Consider the following 19,253-nt stretch of genomic DNA (forward strand, 5'->3'; position numbering starts at 1 on the left):
CTGCATTAAAATCATCTCTTCCTGCTCTCTACACACAAGCTATACTAATAATATGAAATTTCAGAGAAAAAATACTGTAAGTCTGGAAATTCGCCTGGGAGAGAGTTCTGTTTAGGAACCTTGAAATTTGCTTTCAGCATTTTGCATTTCAACAATTTCTCAAAGATAATAATTCACAAAGATAATAATTTCCCCAAAAGAAAATTTCTGTTTCCCAGTCAAAAAATTAAATTAAATCAGTGCAAATATCTCATGTAGTATCATAACTTTAGAAGCTGGGAAACTAGGACATAATTGTCCAAGGTATTCTCCTGCACAGATGGTCAAGGTCCATCAAAGCTAGTAAAAATTTGGCTCCTGCTATATTGACAACATAAAATAGAAATTAATCTAACAGAGAGACAGAAAAAGAAGTGCCAAGTAAGGAAGTAACATTTAGTATGGAAAATACAACTCCAGCTAAAGGCTGCATCACACTAGTTAAGCAAAGTTTTTCAAGAGAAATAAAAAATAAAAAAAAGGTTTCCTGTTTTTTTTCCTCTTCTAGGCCCTCCACTTCCATGGCAAACATTCAGCACCTTTGAGGCAGCCTGCCCAGCTATTACTAGGCTAATTTGTAACAGGGAACACCAAAAAAGACAGAGAAAGAGATATTTGCAGCAGTTTCTCTACAGGAGGGTGTGTGTTTGTTCATTTCACTTGGGAAAAGTTTTGAAAGCAGTCTTCAGGTTCCTTCTTCTTACAAAAGAAAGATGTGTATGCCATCAAATTTGGATGAACTCATACAGCCTCTGCTGAGGGAACAGATTTGCCGATGTATCTTCTTAGCAGTAAATATTTAGATTATTTTTAGAGCCGAAGGATTATTTACCAAAACAGCAACTCACCACTTCATGAATGGATCGGTTGAAGCCATCATCCTCTGTGAGGATCAGCAAAATGATAAGGGCCATGTAAACATGGTGTGAATTCCTTTCTTCAACGTGATACAGGATTTCAAGAATTGGCAGAACCTTTAGGGAAGGAAAAAGGGGTATCAGTTTAGTCTTCAAATACCTCAGACACTAAACAGAGGAGGCTCTAAAGGTCCCACGTATTTCCCTGCCCTTGGCAATTCTTACCAACTCCTCCCTCTGGAAACAACCGCCCCTGAGCAGCGATATACAGTGTCCAAACACCTTTCATCTGCTTCATTCTGTCACACAAGAGAGTCTAAACAAGTGTTTTCTTGTGGTCAGAAATGGAATTTCAATCCCTAGTAAATGAGATTCCCAGCCATAGCAGTTATCATAACCTCCAAATGCTTCAGTCCTCCTCTCTACACTACAGGGAGAAGAGAATTGTTAGACAAGATTTTCACCAGTCCAAGCAGGAAAACAGTTGTGTCTATCCATCTGTGCTACCACAAGCCTGCTCTGAAAAGCCTTTCCTCCTCAAACCTAGCCAAGTACATCAAAGCTGAGGTGAACAGAGGCATTTTGAGACATGGAAGATAAACTCCATTTTGGTGTGTGAAGATAATACCAGAAAAAAAAAAAAAACAGTTTGGGTTTGATTAAGACTAGAAGAGGCCTGTTTTTCCAATTTTAGATAATATGCAGCCAAAGAGAACTGACTGATCATTATGATTAGAGTTCAGCCCAAGGTCTTGCAACATTTCCACCAGGATGAACAGCTTAAGCCAAAGCCTTGCAATAATAATGAAAATGAGATTTCATTGCAACAGCAAGCATACCTGAATGCTAGTCTAAAGTTAATCCAGATGCAAACATTGTCTCTCTACCAAATGAAAATTAGCTTTCTACTGGCTCAGTACAACGTGGCTTCCCTGGGCTGCAGAAATAGGCCGAAATCACAAAAAAGCCCTGGAAAAAGGAACTGGAGAAAGCCCTCAGTTCCAAGAAGCTTCTAGACACCTAAAAATTTGCTGTTTTTCAAAACAGGCCAAAGGCAGCTGGATGAATCATGTGAAACCTATTCTGGTGAGCAGCCAGGACACCAAGTGCTTCACAAACCTCTGAAGTTACCAAAATGTTCTCTTACAGTCAACCATCCTCGAAGCAGTTGGGACATACTAAACCAGTTTTTATTAGGATGAAATGAGAGTGCTCTGAATACTGCAGGCCACAAAACTTTTTGACACATGCTTTGGTCAGGGTCAAGAGAAGATGACAACAGAAGCTTAAGGAGAATATGCTTACAGTAACATCTTTATTAATATTAAATCAATATTAAAATAAAATATTTTTGTAAAATTACATGTTGCAAACATCCTTCCCTTGCTGTTTCAAAGGATCCTTCAGAAACATCTCTCCCCAGTGGAAACTAGAGTACCATCTTTGTGTTTTCTGAATATCAGTCTTGAGTAAAGACCAGGTTTTCCCTAGAACTTCCAATTAGCACATAGACAAAAAATATTGTCCTTTTTGTTGGATGGGGAGAGAGAGAGACAAACGTCACTGTATTGGTCCACCATTCGAATTGTTTCCATCTCCAACACTTGCATGTAGCTTTGCACGGTAAAAGTTCTGTCATTTCTAAGTCCAAGAGTTATTACAATAAGCTGGATAGAGCTGGAAGCAACATAAAACTAATGAAGAATTGCATTTACAACTTTGCAGGGAGAACAACAAAAGCCTTGCTGAAGGTAACCATTGGAACAACTTAGTTTTCCAGACAGATCCCAGATGGAAGCACAGGATGGTTTGAGTTGGAAGGGACCTTCAAAGATAATTGTGACTCAGTCTGGTTGTGTCAAACCATACAAACCACTCTGGCAAAACATACTCCTTCAGAACAGCTCAAAATATCTCTTCTGTCTACACATATTAGTACTAATTGTAACTGAAAAAGTCCATTCATGTTCTCAAGTGCTCCAAGTCCTACAAGTGTGTGGCTACAAACTACATTTAAAAATACATGATACTGAGACATTGCAGCCATTCCCCTACAAGCCAATATGTGAAAGTGCTGTTACTAAAGCTCCATACTTGCTACTGAAGAGTAGTCTGCCACTCCAGATCATGGCAATCAGTCCTCCTGCCCCAAAAAAACCTCTGCTGCTTCCAAAACCTCCACTCCTTTGGCCACGTTTCCCTTTCCACTCCTCTTTCAGGCTCTGCGCCATCTACACGCTGGACAAGACTCAGGGAGGCATATGGCAACTTAATTCTCTCCTATGTGCCATTTCTGGATGGAACCAGAATCAATTTATACACTTTTCATAATTCTTCCTCCTTACAACATTTCCTCCTTTGTATATTGATTCCTGAGGTGCACACACATCTTTAGGACAAGTATTACTGTTCTCAAAACAAAAACTAGTTAACAAGCCACCACTTCTATAAAAAAGATACAATAAAGATTCAATTAAAGTTCTAATCATATGAAAATGTAAAATTTGAAATACTCTGGGGGAGAGGAGTCTTGTGAGGAGCCTTGGGTGGAACCTGGAGGAGACAGTTTTATTCAAAAGAGGAAGACTTTTAGGTAGTTTCCTTGAAGAAGTTTGGGGCTGAAACCTGGGTCTCAGGTCTCTAGAAGAATTCAAAGAACCCTGAGAGATGCCTGGAAGGAGTCCAGGAGGATTCTGGGAGAGACAGATTCCTCCGAAAGAGAAGAATCCTCTCAGTTAATATTTTAATTATATTAAAATTTATCTAGACTTTCAACCAAAATACATTTCTATACTTCTATGCTGCATACATAGATTAAAACTTTTATACCTATCTTCTTACACAATGAGACCTTTTATACCTATCTTCTTACACAATACTGAGAAGAGAGCCACCATTTCTTTTGTACTGCTGACCCTTTTCTCACAACCATCACACCACCTCTACTGCACCACTACTAACACTCCTCCCTCAGGAGCAGCTTTTAACTGGCAAGAAACAGCCACCATTAAAAAGTTACTTTTAATCCCTAAAACAAGTGGCAGGTAAAAACAGAGACTGGAAATTGCAGGTGCTATATCCAGTCCAAGGTTGGTTTCCCCAGTAAAGTTAAAAATAGATTGTCTTTAGTACTCAACAAAATACAAGCAGCAACCTGCTTAAGACAAATTTATACTACAGGGAAAAATATTGCTGTAGCATCAGCTGATATAAATACATATCATGGATGTTATTTCATTCCAATGATGTTGAACAGCAAGTATTCAAACAAACAACAAAATCTCAACTCAGCAGCCAAAGAAAACACATCGAATAGCTCATTTCTTACATGCAGAAATCTAACTGGTATATTTACTTGCAACACTGGTGCTAATTGCTCTTTCAAACAGAAGAAGGCTTGACAGACTCCCATCCACAGACCAGAACACTATGCTTGTCAAAAAATGTGCTAACTGCCCTCTGCTTCAGCTGTCTCACCACTTTCTGGAGGATCCCTGCACGCACTTTGAAAAGGACAGCCCAATACTAGATGTAAACTTCTCTAACATCAGATATTTAATCAGTTATTTTAAAAAATGAAGTAAAGAAGGACACACAAAGATCCTAATCATTTTGCCAAGCAGAATTATGTTAAGAGCAAAAAAAGGTTCTTTATTAACAATAAAACACAAAGTCCAACAGAAGGTGAAGGTATTTAGCTGTAACTGGCAGAGGGAGAATCATACAAATGAGGAAGTGAGCTGAGACAGTATCTGTTATACCAGCTAAGAAAAACTTTTAATTTAAAAGTTACACTAAAGTTGAAAAAGAGCAGAGACACATTTCAAAAAATCCTTATGAAATGTTACAGAGCACCTTCTGGTGATGCTTCCTGGGCACAGAAAGGGAGACAAAACAGGGGAAAACACAACATATGGGATGCACTGAGTGCAGTGAAATAGGAAGAACCTGCAAAACCCCCTAAAGTTTAGGATGAACTCTGAGCTGCCTGTGGACGTGATCTCTCACACAGCACCTATATAGCTTACACCCCATTCATCCAGCTGCCTCTGCACAAAGAGGCCACTGATTTCCACCACATGCCTCTAAAAAGTCCTCCACCCTCATTCAAAGATCATTTTGACTCTGGATTAATGACCTTACTGTTTTTCTCCCATATCTCCACATAGTGGGAATCAAACCTCCAGGCTTCAATTCTTACCATCCCTCTCTGCAAGCAGAGATTCCTGCTTTTTGAAGGATTCCCCTTTATGAAGGCACATACACATCCTGAGGCTCCCCAAGCTCTTCTCTGACCAGCTAGAGTTAGCTTCCCAGGCCTCTCACAGTGTTACTGCTCACTTTAAAGCAAAAAAAAAAAAACTTCCATGTTTCTCAACAGGGATCCGTTTTTCAATAGTTTGTAATTATTTTTAGTTACAGACTATTGGAAGTACAGTCTGGAAGTACAACACCAGAATAGTACACAGTGTATCAGCACCACACTTGCCACACAGGGAAGCCAGCTCCAGTACTCAAGTCCCTTTATTTCAATATCAAGTCTAAGACTGAATTACCCTTCTTCACCCAGGACTGCAGTTAGGACGTCATGATTTCTTCATCCACTAGCCCTCCCAGCCCTCCCAGTTCTTTTTGGGTCTGGCTCAGCCTGCCTTACTGAGCAATTAAAACTGCTCTTCTCAGCTGGTTGCTGCTTATCCTTATCTACTGGCCCAATAAAAACAAGAGGATTGGACAAAGATGTCAGTAACTTGTCAGTAGAGATCACAAAGAAGCAGCATGAAGAGCAAAATAAGAGAAGTTTCAAATGTTGGTATTGAAAAAAAAATCAAAATACCCACAAAAGCATACTGTTGACTTTTCAGTGATGCTTTTCTAATTTTTCCAGCTTTTCCCAAGAAGTGTTTAAAGTTGTTGATAATTTCTGGGATTTTCTGACTTTTTTTTTTTTTTTTTAAGTGATAATATATGAAAATATCCTGCACTGCAGAGTACCTGAGTACCAGCATATTGACTTGTTTTGACAGATGTACCACACTCTTTTTCTGGAAGCTTTACAGTGTATCAGACACCATAATTATAAAACAATGCACACACTTGTCTAGAGCAACCTGGGATAGTGGAAGGCATCACTCCACATGCAAGGGACTGGAACAAGATGGGCTTTAAGGTCCCTTCCAACCCAAACCATTCTAGTATATGCTGTTGTCTAAAGATACACCAAATTGTTATGGTTAGCAGCTGTTAACTTGTTATATCACACACTAGCAGCCCCAAAAATTATACGTGGCCATTTGTTCACAGAATTCATGCGAAATGACTCAGCCTTGCCTACATAATCTGCCGTGGACACAGGAGCTCAGTCTTGAATCAATTCAGCATCAACCATCTCATCCCAGTTTGCCAACAGTGGCGTCTATCAACTCCGATTTTAGCAATACATCTGCTAGGACTTGGACTGAAACCAAACTCACTCCATATCTGCCATCAAACAGGCAAGAGATCTAATTACCTGGCAAGATTTCAAATCTTAAAATGGAAAGGGTCCTCTATTCTGTTACCAATTCCCCTAGACAGCCATTATCTTATTAAAGGAATGCTTTTTAATAAGTAAGATTTGTTAAAGTGGTTCGTGACATTACTAAAGTGGGGAGCATAAGCTAATTTATAACCTACAAAACCATACCAGGTGTCTGTTATATTGGCCATTAACCACAATCCTATTTAAGCAGTAAAAGGCACTACAGTTGTATTTCTATAAAATCTGTGAGCTGCTCCTTGAGGAGTTTCAGTCTTAGGTCAACCCTGTAAGACATTTGGCATGTTAGTCCAGTCACAGCTCATTTTGTTAGCTATTACTCCTGAAAGCACAGAGACAGCTTGTGTAACTTTTTGGCCTGAATATCCAAAAGCGATAAATAAAACTATGAATGGAATGATATCTGCTACCAGTTTCTCTACACAATGATCAGAAGTGGGCAGGTTTGACCTAAGTCATGATAGTGGCACAGAGAAAGAGGGAATCCAAGATGGTCTTGCAGTACCACCCTTGACTGCGGTGACACGCTCAGCAGCACACTCCTGAGATGATGCAACAAAAATGCATAAGTGAGCTAGAACTGGCAAATGAGTGATCCAGAACCTATTGCTCCCACTGCAGAACAGAGGCCACTGGCAGCTGGTGACACCCAAGCTTGCAGGGCCAATCCCTCGTAAGGAGAATAAAGGAGGCAGAGCAAGACTCACCAGATTCTCTATGTCTGTCCGTGCCAACACGTAGGTGCGCACATTGCTGTTCTGATGCAGAAGCATGTATAGGAGAAGAGTGGCTTGATCAGATTTCTGCTGATCACATAAAGCTGTGTATAAACTGTTAAAGTTGATCTGGAAAGCGTGTGGATTTGATGACGAAAAAGCAGTGTTATCTGAAATAAAGAAATAAAGTCTTTAACAAATACATTTATCATTCAGTTATTTGTTAATTTTACAAAATCTCTGGGGGAAATATTTAATACACCACAGAAAGGAGGAAACAAAAATCACCCATAATTCTTATTACCAGTGGTCATAAACCATAATAGAGTCTTGTAAAGCTTCAGTTTTGCCAAAAAGCTGAGGTTGTCCTCCCATATGTGCTTCAGTAAGACCTCAGTACCTGCACAAAACATTCACATTTTTTCATAAAACAATTTTGTCCCTCTATATGACTTCCAATGCTAAGAAGGAATGTGATCCCAGGAGCTGGTGGAATGGAGGCAGACACAAGGTCTTCTCTGGAAACAGTATACCAATGATTATCTTCCAAACCCTGCACATTAAACTTACAGGTTTAGTTCTCTGGCATTCAGGCAGAGTCTCTCCCATCCATCCCTCTCTTGGTATAAAGGGTGGATGTGCATTGGTCAAGATTACTGTGATATCTCAGTGAAATGTAGGTGTCAGGACTTAAGAGGTGTGTGGTGGAGAGTTTGGTGAGTTAAGTGATGTAAAACATCCCATCAAATTGTCTGACATCCCTCAAAGTAACAGTAGTTTGTTCATAATCACAACACACTCTGTGCCAGTGCTGGAAGTGAAAATAAAACAGATTTCTGTTCACAGAACCTTTACCAGCCTCAACAAAAACGTCCATCTGCACAGATCCCTAAGGTCTAGAAATTCCCTGTGGAAACAGAGAAAGCTAGTACTTACAGGGGGCTATTGAAGAAGATGGAGAGTGAGACAATTTTTATATGGACAAATAGCCATAGGATGAGGGGGAAGGGTTTTAAACTGAAAGAGAAGACATTTAGATGAGAGATCAGGAAGAAATTCTTCCCTGTGAGGTTGATGAGGACCTGGCACAGGTTTCCCAGAAGACCTGTGGCTGTCCCTGGATCCCTGGAAGTGTCCAAGGCCAGGTTGGACAGGCTTGGAGCAAGCTGGGATAGTGGAAGGTGTCCATGCCCAAGGCAAGAGAGTTGAAACTGGGTGATCTTGAAGGTCCCTTCCAACTCAAACCACACTGTGGTTCTATGATTTTAAGACCATATTCCTATTGAAGTTTGCTAAGTAGCTTTCAACACAGAAGAGCATGGCAGTTGTCATGTATTTTGAACAACATTTCCACCCACTTTGGATGGAAAAAGTGCTTGGAATTGCTGCAGGAGCCCTGCAGGAGCCCTGGCTGCCATTGGTTTTGTGGGGCCCAGCAGACAGCGTGCTGGGGAGCCATCACTCCTCTTGGCCAGGGCAAGGGGAGACAGCTCCAGCCATTGAGCTGGAGGCAGCAGGAGGCCCTGGAGCAAACAGAACTCCTGCCTGCAGGAGCTGGGAACCACACGGAGACACAGCCCCACGGCAATGGAAACCCTGCCTGTCCCAAAACCACGCACCCACAGGCACCGGAGAAAGGCCAACCTGGCCTTCCTCAACTGCTGACCATGACTATGGACCAGCTGGATTAAAACCTTCCTGCTTTGGGCAGGAATTGCCCTTCAGGAGGAAAAACATGGATGTAGACAGCAAAACCAGAACAATTCAGTCCTTGGTGCCACAGGTCATTAGCTGAGACGCTCCCCTTGGCTTTGCAGCTTCACTTCTGTGAAGGTTTAAGCTGTGCCACTGGGATTTATAGCATTTCACTATCAGTTTTATTAAAGGATACTAAGAAGTCCAGTAAAATAAAATTCTAAGCAGAATAAAATAAACTTACCAGCAACACTAGCATATCCTGTATTATTCTGCAGAACATTAAGCTGATCAACAGAAAAATTAAACTATTCTAAACCATGAACAAAAAAACCCCATCCTGAATTCTTCTAGTTTTGTCCCAATTAAATTATAGAAATTATTTTTTTAAAAATGCCAATTTTCCTTTTATAGTATATATTATTACTGCAACTAGCTTCTTTTTTTCCACATTACTTTCCTCTTACAAACCCCTTAGAATGTTCACAGAAATCAAATTTAAGCCCAATTATGAGTATTGCTAGTGGGAACAAGTTTCTGGGAAACAATAAGTCATTCCATCAACACACACATGTAGAGAAAATATAGCTTTTCATGCTACATTGGACACAAAATAAGTTAATTCAAAATTTTATAATGATGTATGTATAGTGTGCTTTAATGAAATACATTACTGGCTACTGGTGGCATGAAACAAAGTCAACCAAAATGCAACATTAAAGAAAGCTTGCAGTTTAAAGACAGAACAAAACAAAAGCTTTATCAACAATTTGATCTCAACCACCTGTAAATGGTATCCAATAAATCAAAGAAGCATATTAGGACTCAGAATTCTTCTTATGAGAACAATCCTCCACCTTCACAACCCAATAAATTTTCATAGGTAATGGTGAATTAATTTAGAGCTCAACCTGGTTAAAACTTAATGGACAAAGGAATACAAAAACTCCCCAGAAGAAAGTGCATAACTCAGGATATTACTGCGGCTTCACAGGTTGTCACACAGCTACTGAGCCCTGTGCACAGTGCCAACCTGCACAAAGCCAATGAAAGGTAAAACCACATGGCTCAGGTTCAGAGATTTAAGAGTGGATAAAGTACACATGGAAAATGGTGGAGTCCCCATCCCTGCAGGGATTTAAAAGCCATGTGGATGTGGCACATGGGGACAAGGGGTAATGGTGGCCTTGGTGGGGAATGGTTGGACTTGGGAGGGCATTTCCAACCTAAATGATCCTGTGCTTCTGTGAAAGGCACAGGCTGCATACTGAGCTATCTAGATAGCACAAGCTGTGTTAGGGCATTCCCATGTTCAAATACGACTCTCTGTGAGTCAGTGCACATGGCACCTGCAGTTACCTGACACACAGACTGGATCCTGCCTTCTCAAAACCCAGACAAGGACCAAAACAACTCTGAAACCTCCCATACATACAAAACTCATGGAAGTGTTTATGTTAAACATTTTTTCTTACATTTGAAGTAAAAGAATACAGTCAGCAAACCCAGGCAGCAACTTAATTATTTACCGTCTCTTTAAGGACCATGACTCCAGGACAAAAAGTGCTACAAATTTTTAGGGGACTCCTGCAGACTCTTGGATAATCAATCTACTTATAGGTTAGTTTTATGTATATTTCGTGAAAGTATAGAATCACAGAATCATCAAGGTCAGCAGAAATCTTCAAAAACTTCCAGTCCAGGAAGTAAACTGGACCAGGACTATGAAGCTTTCTTGTATTTCTCAAGTCAGAAGAATGAAGTAACCTCCTTCTGCCCCCACCACAAAGTCCCAACAGCTGAGGAACTCCACCTCAAAACTCCCTGATAAAAACGTGTTATTACTGCTCTTCCATGGGTGTGCTGGAAGGACAACAAATCTTGGAAAGAGAAGCTCTTAAGCAATCACAGCATCTTAAAACTCCACTTCATCAGCTCAGGCTCAGAAGTAAGAACAGATACAAACCTTGTGTGTTCTTGAAGGATATGATGGCTTGTCTGTAGGGGTTTGGGGTGTCTGGAGTGTCAGTCAGGTTGGCCAGGACCAGCAGCAGCAGCAGGCTCTGGCTGGCCAGAGGGGAGCACTGCTCCAGCTGTGCCGATGCTTTGCTGCCCACTCCACCCAGTGTGAACACTGTCCACAGGCCAGCTGCAGAGAAAACAACAAATAACAGGTTTCGTCATATTTTAATAAACAAGGCTATTTTAGAGTGTAGGTTTAGATTAAATATTGGAACAAAATCCTTCCCTGTGAGGGTGGGAGCCTCTGGCACAGGTTTCCGAGAGTGGCTGTGGCTCCCCTATCCCTGGGAGCGTCCCCGGCCAGGTTGGATGGGGCTTGGAGCAACCTGGGACAGTGGGAAGTGTCCCTGCCCATGGCAGGAGGTGGCACTGGATGAGCTTTAAGGTCCCTCCAGTCAAACCATTCTCTGATTCCACAATTGTACATTGTGCATGTACAGCTACAAAGCCAATGTAATGTCCCCAGAGGCTGCTTGAAAAAACTCTCATTATCACATTCCTTAAACTTTGATGATTGAATGCAGAGTCATTTTCACACACAGCACCAAAAAGAATTAACTCCAATACTAAACTACAGCATTTGAAATTCCTGTCCCTAATTACAGCAGCATTGGTGAAACCAAATCACCAGCTACATGCCCAAATACTGATTAGAGGAGAAAGAGCATCAGAGGAGGACTAAAGGACTCCCCTCATCCCTCTCCAGCAAGTCCATTAGTCCTCATACCCTTGCCACTCCTCATGGCAGTGTATTACAGAACTGGAAAAAACTAAGAAAAGCACTAGAACTGAAACAGAGATGCTGCAGACTCAGCATTATTGGAGTACAAAGTCAGAAGAAAGGATAAAACCTCTATGTTTATCACAACTGGGCTCTTGATACATTCATTCCAAGGAAATAAGAAGCAGCCCCTCCCAATGACACAGTATTAGATTCACCCCAAATGCCTGCCTAGCAGTTAATTTTTTTGAGTGTATCTTGAAATTTTATTACAGAGACTAAGCATTTAATCAAATTTAACAGGTGAAAGCTTTGAGTTATACAGGTTAAAAAATATTAAGTTTTACTTAAAAAAGGTAAATCCTTATTTCCTCTTTTAATTAATGCCTAAATCAAAAATTAAATACAATACAACTTCTTAAAGAAAACAGAAAAATTAAGAAAGTTTAATTTCCAGTCTTCTAGTCATCAAGATTCAAGGTGTAAATGATAAAAACTTCTAAGGTATTTGAATGCAAAATACTAAAGTATAACCAGTTAAAAGAATTTCAAGTACTCTTAGCCCTACAAGATTTCAAACCTTCAAATAAGTATTTTTCTTCAAATGTAATTATACAGTCAGATTATGTAACAAACCAGTGCTCCCTCATTAGGACAATTGCAGGACAATTACTGCCATGTCATAGGCAAGGGGACTAATGCCATTCAGTGTTAAGCAGCTTGAGAGAGTTCTTATAATAAAAACTACTGTAATTGCAGCCTTCTTAGCAAAAATTTCATGTTACATTAGTAATCCTTTATGACCATGTTTTTCACCCACACTTCTTATCAGAATGAATGATGTTGACCATGAAGTTTTTCATGTGGGTTAACCAGAGAGGTAACATGCAAAGAAACTATTTTAAAAACCCTGAAACAACTGCAAATTTATCATCACATGTTAAAGAAACTAAAATTCATCAGATTTCCATTCTTAAATTTTAGTGGGTTTGATTTTTTACCACCCCATCCTTCTGTGGCTGCCATCTGCCATTACATCTTTCCTCAATAGTTAGAAAAAGAGGGATATGGCCAAAACACCAGTGATTAATTTGCATCTTCCACCAGGGAGAACAAGGTCAAGATGTCCAAGAGACATCTGCACATGAATATGTGGCCCAAGTAACCTCCTGAAGCTCTCTTGTGTGTTCGCAAGTCCTCCAGAAAACCAATCCCATGTTACAGGTTCATAACGTTCCTTTCAGTTGCAAGGGCAGCATCACATTAGGTGCTAAGTATCAGATGATGCTTCCAACACACTCAAGTTAAAAATATTTTAAAGTAAAATATTATTTCTGATCATAAACATCACATTAAAATGCTAAACAAGTAAAGAGCCTGGGTGGACAGAGGAACAGGAAGTTTCTAGCTCTATGTAGCAGTATGTTCACAATATCTAAAATATTACTTTGTTAAACCTAATTTTATATTTATGCATATTTCAAAATTACAAGACTATATTTAACTTCTTTAACACACAAAACAAAGTAACTTATGCTGTGCTCTCTTAGAAGCTTTCCTTTATATTCTTTTCAGATCTGAAGGTAATAGAAAACATAGAAGAATAGACACTGATACAGCATGGACAGAATAATATTTCAGATTCTGCTTCTTCAGAACATCGCAGGAAAAAAGAGACAGAACAAAAGGAAGAAAATTTCATGTTTAAAAGGGATGAAGGCCAGGTTGGACAGGGCTTGGAGTAGTGGGATAGTGGAAGGTGTGCCTGCCCATGGCAGGGTTGGGAATGAGATGAGCCTTGAAATCCCTTCCAACCCAAATCATTCCAGGATTCCGTGATTCCATGAAAATTCTTGTTTAAGCCAACAGGATAGCCACAGATGACAGCAACAGTACTAGTTCTGCCAGGCATCATTGCAGGCATGAAGTGAAATTTGCCTAAATGCTTCAACATATAGACTGGATTTCTTTCACATTGAAGGGTTTTTTTTTATTTTACTTCTATCCTCTTGTCAATTTTTTCTATACCACAAGAGAAATACAAATTCCAGATGTTTTTGTAAAGCTTGCTACATCTCTGGGAGGTGGCAAAGATAAGTTAGGGTTCTCAAAACTAAACCACTAAACTGTGAAAGGAGAGAAGTGTAGATTCTCTGAAACAGCGTCATGAGGCACACTGCTTCTGAAGATTTATAAAATCTTCAAAAGGCTCTGCAATACCAAATACTACCTTTCTGGACCCAATTATAAGTCTGATGAAGTCAATAATCCACAGCCCCAAAACAGCCTCTTCAACATTGTTGTGGTTTAGCACCACACAACAAATCGTTCTCTCCTCTGTGGTGAGACGAGGAAGAGAAAAACACAAAATAAGAGATAAAACACAAAACTCACGGGTTGAGAAGAAGGCAATTCAATAGGACTAAAAAGAAGGGAAAATGATGATGATGATGATGATGATAATAATAATAATAATAATAGAATATACAGAGGAAGTGCTGCACAGTGCAGTTGCTCATCACCTGCTGCAGACCCTGAAGCAGTATCCACCCACCCCTGGGCAAAACCGCCCAGAGTTTTACTGCTCAGCATATCAGGATATGGGATATTCCTTCAACAGTTGGGTCAGCTGTCCTGGCTGTGCCCCCTCCCAGCTTCTTGAATCTTAAGAAACCTTGAAGCTCATCCCATTCGAACCCCTGCCATGGGCAGGGACACCTTCCACTATCTCAGGTTGCTCCAAGCCCCGTCCAATCTGGTCTGGAACACTTTCAGGGAGGGAGCAGCCACAGCTGCTCTGGGAAACCTATGCCAGGGTGTCCCACCCTCACAGACAAAAATTTCTTCTGAAATTATGAGAAGATGACACGTCCTTGATGCAGAGTAAGCATGACTTAGCAACAACTAAAACATCAGGCTGGTATCAACATACCCAGCACTGCAACTTCATCCAAGCTGAAAACAAGACAAACATTTAGGTATTTGGATCATTTGCTTCACTTACACAATTTACTGTTTTCTGCAGAATACTTTCAGTTGCATTTCTCTAATATTTGTCCATCATTTCTAACTGTGTCCAGCTCTGGGCTCCCCAGTACAGGAGGAGCAGGCCCAGTGGAGAGTGACACATATACTGAAGGGCCTGGACCATCTCTCAGGACAGGCTGAGGGAGCTGGGGCTGTTCAGGGCTGTGAGAGGGCCCTCAGCCCTGGCTGTCCCTGTGTCTGTCCCTGTGTCTGTCCCTGTGTCTGTCCCTGTGTGCAGGGAGGGACAGAGCAGGGCCCAGGCTCTGCTCCAGGCCCAGCAATGGCACCAGAGCCACAGGCAGGGACTGAGCCCAGCAATTCCCCTGCACAGGAGGCACAACTTCTGTCCTGAACAGAGACCAGACAGGAGTGGAGTCTCCCTCCCTCACCAGGGATATTCCAGAGCCCTCTGGACACAATGCTTGTCCTGTGCTCTGGTATGACCCTGCTGGAGCAGGGAGGCCCTTCCAGCCTGACCAGCTCTGGGATTCACTGATTTAACTTTATATCTTCACTCAGTCCCATATGGAACCACATTGCTAGAAGTTTTGTCAACTGGAGAACTGTAAAATTCTGCCAATTATTTCTGGAAAATACTCGAATACTTTAATAAAAATCTGAATGCTTTTACCTTTAAAACCAAATTAACAGATTCATTTTTGCCCTTCTCTTTCACCAAACTACCCACCACCGGCTTTTTTTCCTGGTCCATACAACTCTGTGTAAGGCAGAGCAAGAAAAGCAGGTCATAAGAGCAAAGTATGTTATTTTGCAACAGAGAAGCTGAGATTTTCTGTAAGATGGCTGGAAACACAGTTTACAGCCATGAAAACAAACCCAGCACTTTAATCTAGTTTGACAGTCTGTGAAACAACACTTAATGGCAAAATGAAGTTATGACACAGTCATCAAAATAGAACTTTCTTTCACCTGACTGTTATTTGATGCAAACACAACTCTGCAGAAATCTCAGCCTAATGCTTGGTCTCTGTTACACAATGAGATACAAGTAAGGTTCATGTTTGTACCTACTTTGGAAAAGTTTAAACATACTTATTTATAGTTTCACAAGAATAAGAAGAATTTTAAGAGTTTGACTTTGAAGATATTTTGAAACTAAGGGTGCAGAAGGTACTCTAAAAACTCATCACACACATACAAAGCATTGCAACGTACAGTCAACAACTTCTAACGCTATCTACCATTACTTTAAGTCAGCAGATCAACCGACTGTGAGCTATAATTGATTTTTGAGCTCTCCTGGATTAGTTATTAAACTAGTTGTAATTCTTCTGCAAAATGTATTATTCACCTTTCAACCTTCAGTGTCAAGACTCAGAAGACAAACTCTCTGACTTCTCATGCTGGACAGAGCATTAAATTAATGCCCAGGAAATTAGAGTTACTTACTTCCAAGTTTCTTTCTAGGAAATTAGTATTGTTTAGGGGTTTTTTTAATCTAATAGTAGCTCAAAAATTCAATTAAAGTAACCACTGAACTTCAACCTTTCCTTTGAACATCCTTCATTGCATTTAAATATAGGCATTAAATTGCAATTAATACTGGCAAAGCCTTTCTGAGTATGGCCCTGTCACTCCTCACTGGAGCTTGGTAAGAGGGCAGATCCTTCCCTCATTCCCCATCACATAACCCACATCCTCTCAAACATATTTAGCATCCTCCTACTGAGTTTTTTATTACTTTCGACAGGATTTTGCTGAGGGCACCAACTTGAGGTGCTGCCCCCAGGCTGCTTTTGAGACTGAATAGGACAAAATAAGAGTTTTAGTAGACATGAAAATTTTCAAAAGGTCTCTTGATCTGCCCCTGTCATTTCGACATTTCCAAAACAACAATCCTGCTCCCTTGTTGCAAAAATGGAAAGAACACAAATAGATGAGACTACAGAAGTTGGCAAAGCCAGTGTTAAATATCAGAAAGAAAACTCAACCACAATGAAAAAAGCCCAAAACAGAACAGATCTAACTAACTTATGGTTAGTAATACGTCCAAGTCCTAGTTGCACATTCTGCTTTCTTATTTCTGAAACTTTTAGCATCCAGAAGATTGTCCAATGCTTGCAATGCTGCAAGATTGTCCAATCCAAGCCATCACTAAATAGAGATGATGAAGAATTAAAGCAAAAGTGATTTTCGTTGCATCTAATTGTACCATCATGTAGTTCCTCCACCAAAACCAGTAAATAGCATATTATTAAAAAGCATTACAATTACTGTTTGATTCTTATTATACTCAAGCAGCAGCACTGGGAACTTGAGTTGTTGTTTTTTTAACGCTTATTATGTGTGTCACTTTTCTTAAGTCAATTCAATAGTTCTCACACTGTGGTCTGATGAACACTTTCTGGTGGCCCACGGAGAGCTGGCAGTTCACATTGTGCTGGCTCTTGTCCTTGTTTCCAGCTGCTACATTGTGTTAGAAGAAAGCTAAAAATACATAAATACTTTCCTACGATTACTTTTCCATGCAAGCAATTTCTCAAGTTGCCACGGGGATGTTATGTGATAATGAATGGGAGAGGAAAAAGAGGTCCATGGAATCATGAACAGGGATCAGTGAGGCAAGTGCTGTATCAGGGGCATTTTATACTTTATAAAGCACATCTCTAACATCTCAGATCTTTAGTTAAAGAACTTAAACTGCAAATTGTGAAAAACCTAGGGTACACTTGCTTAAGAAACTATAAAAACAGCAGCTACATTAATTTTAGGGAAGTCCCACTGCAGATTTGTGAAGATTCATTACAGAAAGAAACTAGCAAAGCTGAAGTATAGGAAATATGGAATCATTTTTACATGGTTTATGAACCTGCATGTTAAATATTCCACTCTTGAGCAAGATTAAACTCATCTGTAGCATAAACACACTGACATACACACAAACTACAACCTGTGACTGAAAAAGTCAAGCTGGTGACTGTAGACATTTTAAGTAGGGAAATTGTAAAAACTCAGAAGCACAAAAATGGCTGTCCTAAATACTACAGTAACTTTTTGTTTGCAGTCACTTTTAAATTGCAGTTACTTTTTCAACTGACACAAGTTCTCATAAATGATAGGTTTTTTGAAACATTTCACCTGGCATGATAACACAAATGGCAAAAGTAACAATTTTTAATTTTCAGCAATATTTTTCATGGTCATCGTTGTCCAGCATTGGACTAACAGGATTAACCCAAGCTAGCATGAGACATAGGAGAAGTTCTACAAACAGCAATAAATGAATAGTTTCTGGATGTCAGACAGTCTCACAAAATAAATCTGTATTTTAAACACTGGTAGGCTAGCTCCTCTCTAAGTCATCAGCAGGCTGCAGCAAGAATTCACACGTGGGAGACACTACATTTAAAAGCATTTTGAGACAACAGCTATGTACCAATCCATCTTGACTCTATTTCTCGTCTGGAACACAGGAATGGCACATGATGTGTATCAGAGTAAATGTGTGATCACTTGGAACTCCATATTCAGGTTTAAAATCCCATTGAACTACCACTTAGTGCAAGGTCTAAGGCACACAATTTACACAGATGATTGCCATGGCTTCATTTCAGGTGCTGTGTTATATTTCAGTTGTTTTACTACTATATTTTAAGTATTTAATTCCTAAATACTACAGGAAAGTGACAGAAATGCTATAGAAAGATTAAGTGCACGTTTTAGATTACTTCTTTAAACGTCAAAAAGAATTATAGAAGTGATTTAAAAAACAAGTTATTTTCTTCTCAACAAATCACTGCAACAGAACAACTGCTCTATATTTCATAGATTTCAACTGGCTCATTGAAATACATGACTGAGTATGACTTAATTGTTTTAAGGTTTTCACACCTAATAACACTATTGTAAAGGAGACCAGTATTTCATCCTCCCTGCCAAGAACAGCAGAAGGTAGTTGTTTCTGTGGAGCCAAGCTCTGCAACACCAGCTCCCAGCCTGCCCCAGTCCCAGTCCCAGCCTCTGCAGGAATAGCCAAGCTCATGTCTCTGTAACCATACATTTCAAATACATCCCAGGCACTCAACTTTTTGATGTCACCATTGCTCCCAGTGCTGCAGCAGGACACAAAAAACACAGCAAATGGCTGGGGTGCAGTGGAGGAGCCAGTGGGGAAAAGACAGCCCAGGAAATCTCCACACAAACCCTCTGAAGCCAGAGAAGCACTGATGAGTCTGAGGTGCCTGGGGCTGTGATGTCATTAACACATTCTGGAAGTGGTTTTTCATGAAATGAATCATGGAAGCAAGTGAAATGCAAGGATGTATTAGGTAACTGTGTCCATCCCCTATCCATGCAACAGTGTTCCCTCCAGTACAGCTTGTTATTCTATCCAGACTAATTTTAAGGGACTAGTAATGGAGCTTGAACCACATCCTTTGGGAAGCATGTTCCATAATCTAATAAAACTCAATGTTAAGATTTTTTTTCCTAATATTCAGCTAAACATTGCTTTATTCAGCTTCATCTACTTATTCCTTTAAGTGGTTCTATGTAATACCATAAAACATTTCTGCCCCAGTTCAGTGTTTACAGCCCTTAAATAAAAGGCACAGTCAGGTCTCCTTTGTTGCCCAGCCAAATTACATACACACATTTTTCTTTCTTTTCTTTTAAAG

At 40.1% G+C, this 19,253-nt stretch overlaps 1 protein-coding gene across 11 annotated transcripts in view; it reads right to left on the minus strand.

Annotated features, from left to right (window-relative positions):
• The window catches only part of DYM (dymeclin), a 211,214-nt gene that overhangs the window by 122,600 nt on the left and 69,361 nt on the right, over positions 1-19,253 (minus strand). For all 11 annotated transcript variants that reach the window (XM_071425865.1, XM_071425864.1, XM_071425859.1 and 8 more), the window contains 3 exons: positions 10,813-10,995; positions 7,143-7,321; positions 888-1,013 (listed from right to left, as the gene is read on the minus strand). In XM_071425865.1, coding sequence (XP_071281966.1) covers positions 888-1,013; positions 7,143-7,321; positions 10,813-10,995 — 488 coding nt within the window. The remainder of the gene's footprint in view (positions 1-887; positions 1,014-7,142; positions 7,322-10,812; positions 10,996-19,253) is intronic.

The sequence above is a fragment of the Agelaius tricolor genome, unplaced genomic scaffold (assembly GCF_023055355.1).
Source record: "Agelaius tricolor isolate 1412-34295 unplaced genomic scaffold, bAgeTri1.0.p SCAF_4, whole genome shotgun sequence".
Lineage (NCBI taxonomy): Eukaryota > Metazoa > Chordata > Aves > Passeriformes > Icteridae > Agelaius > Agelaius tricolor.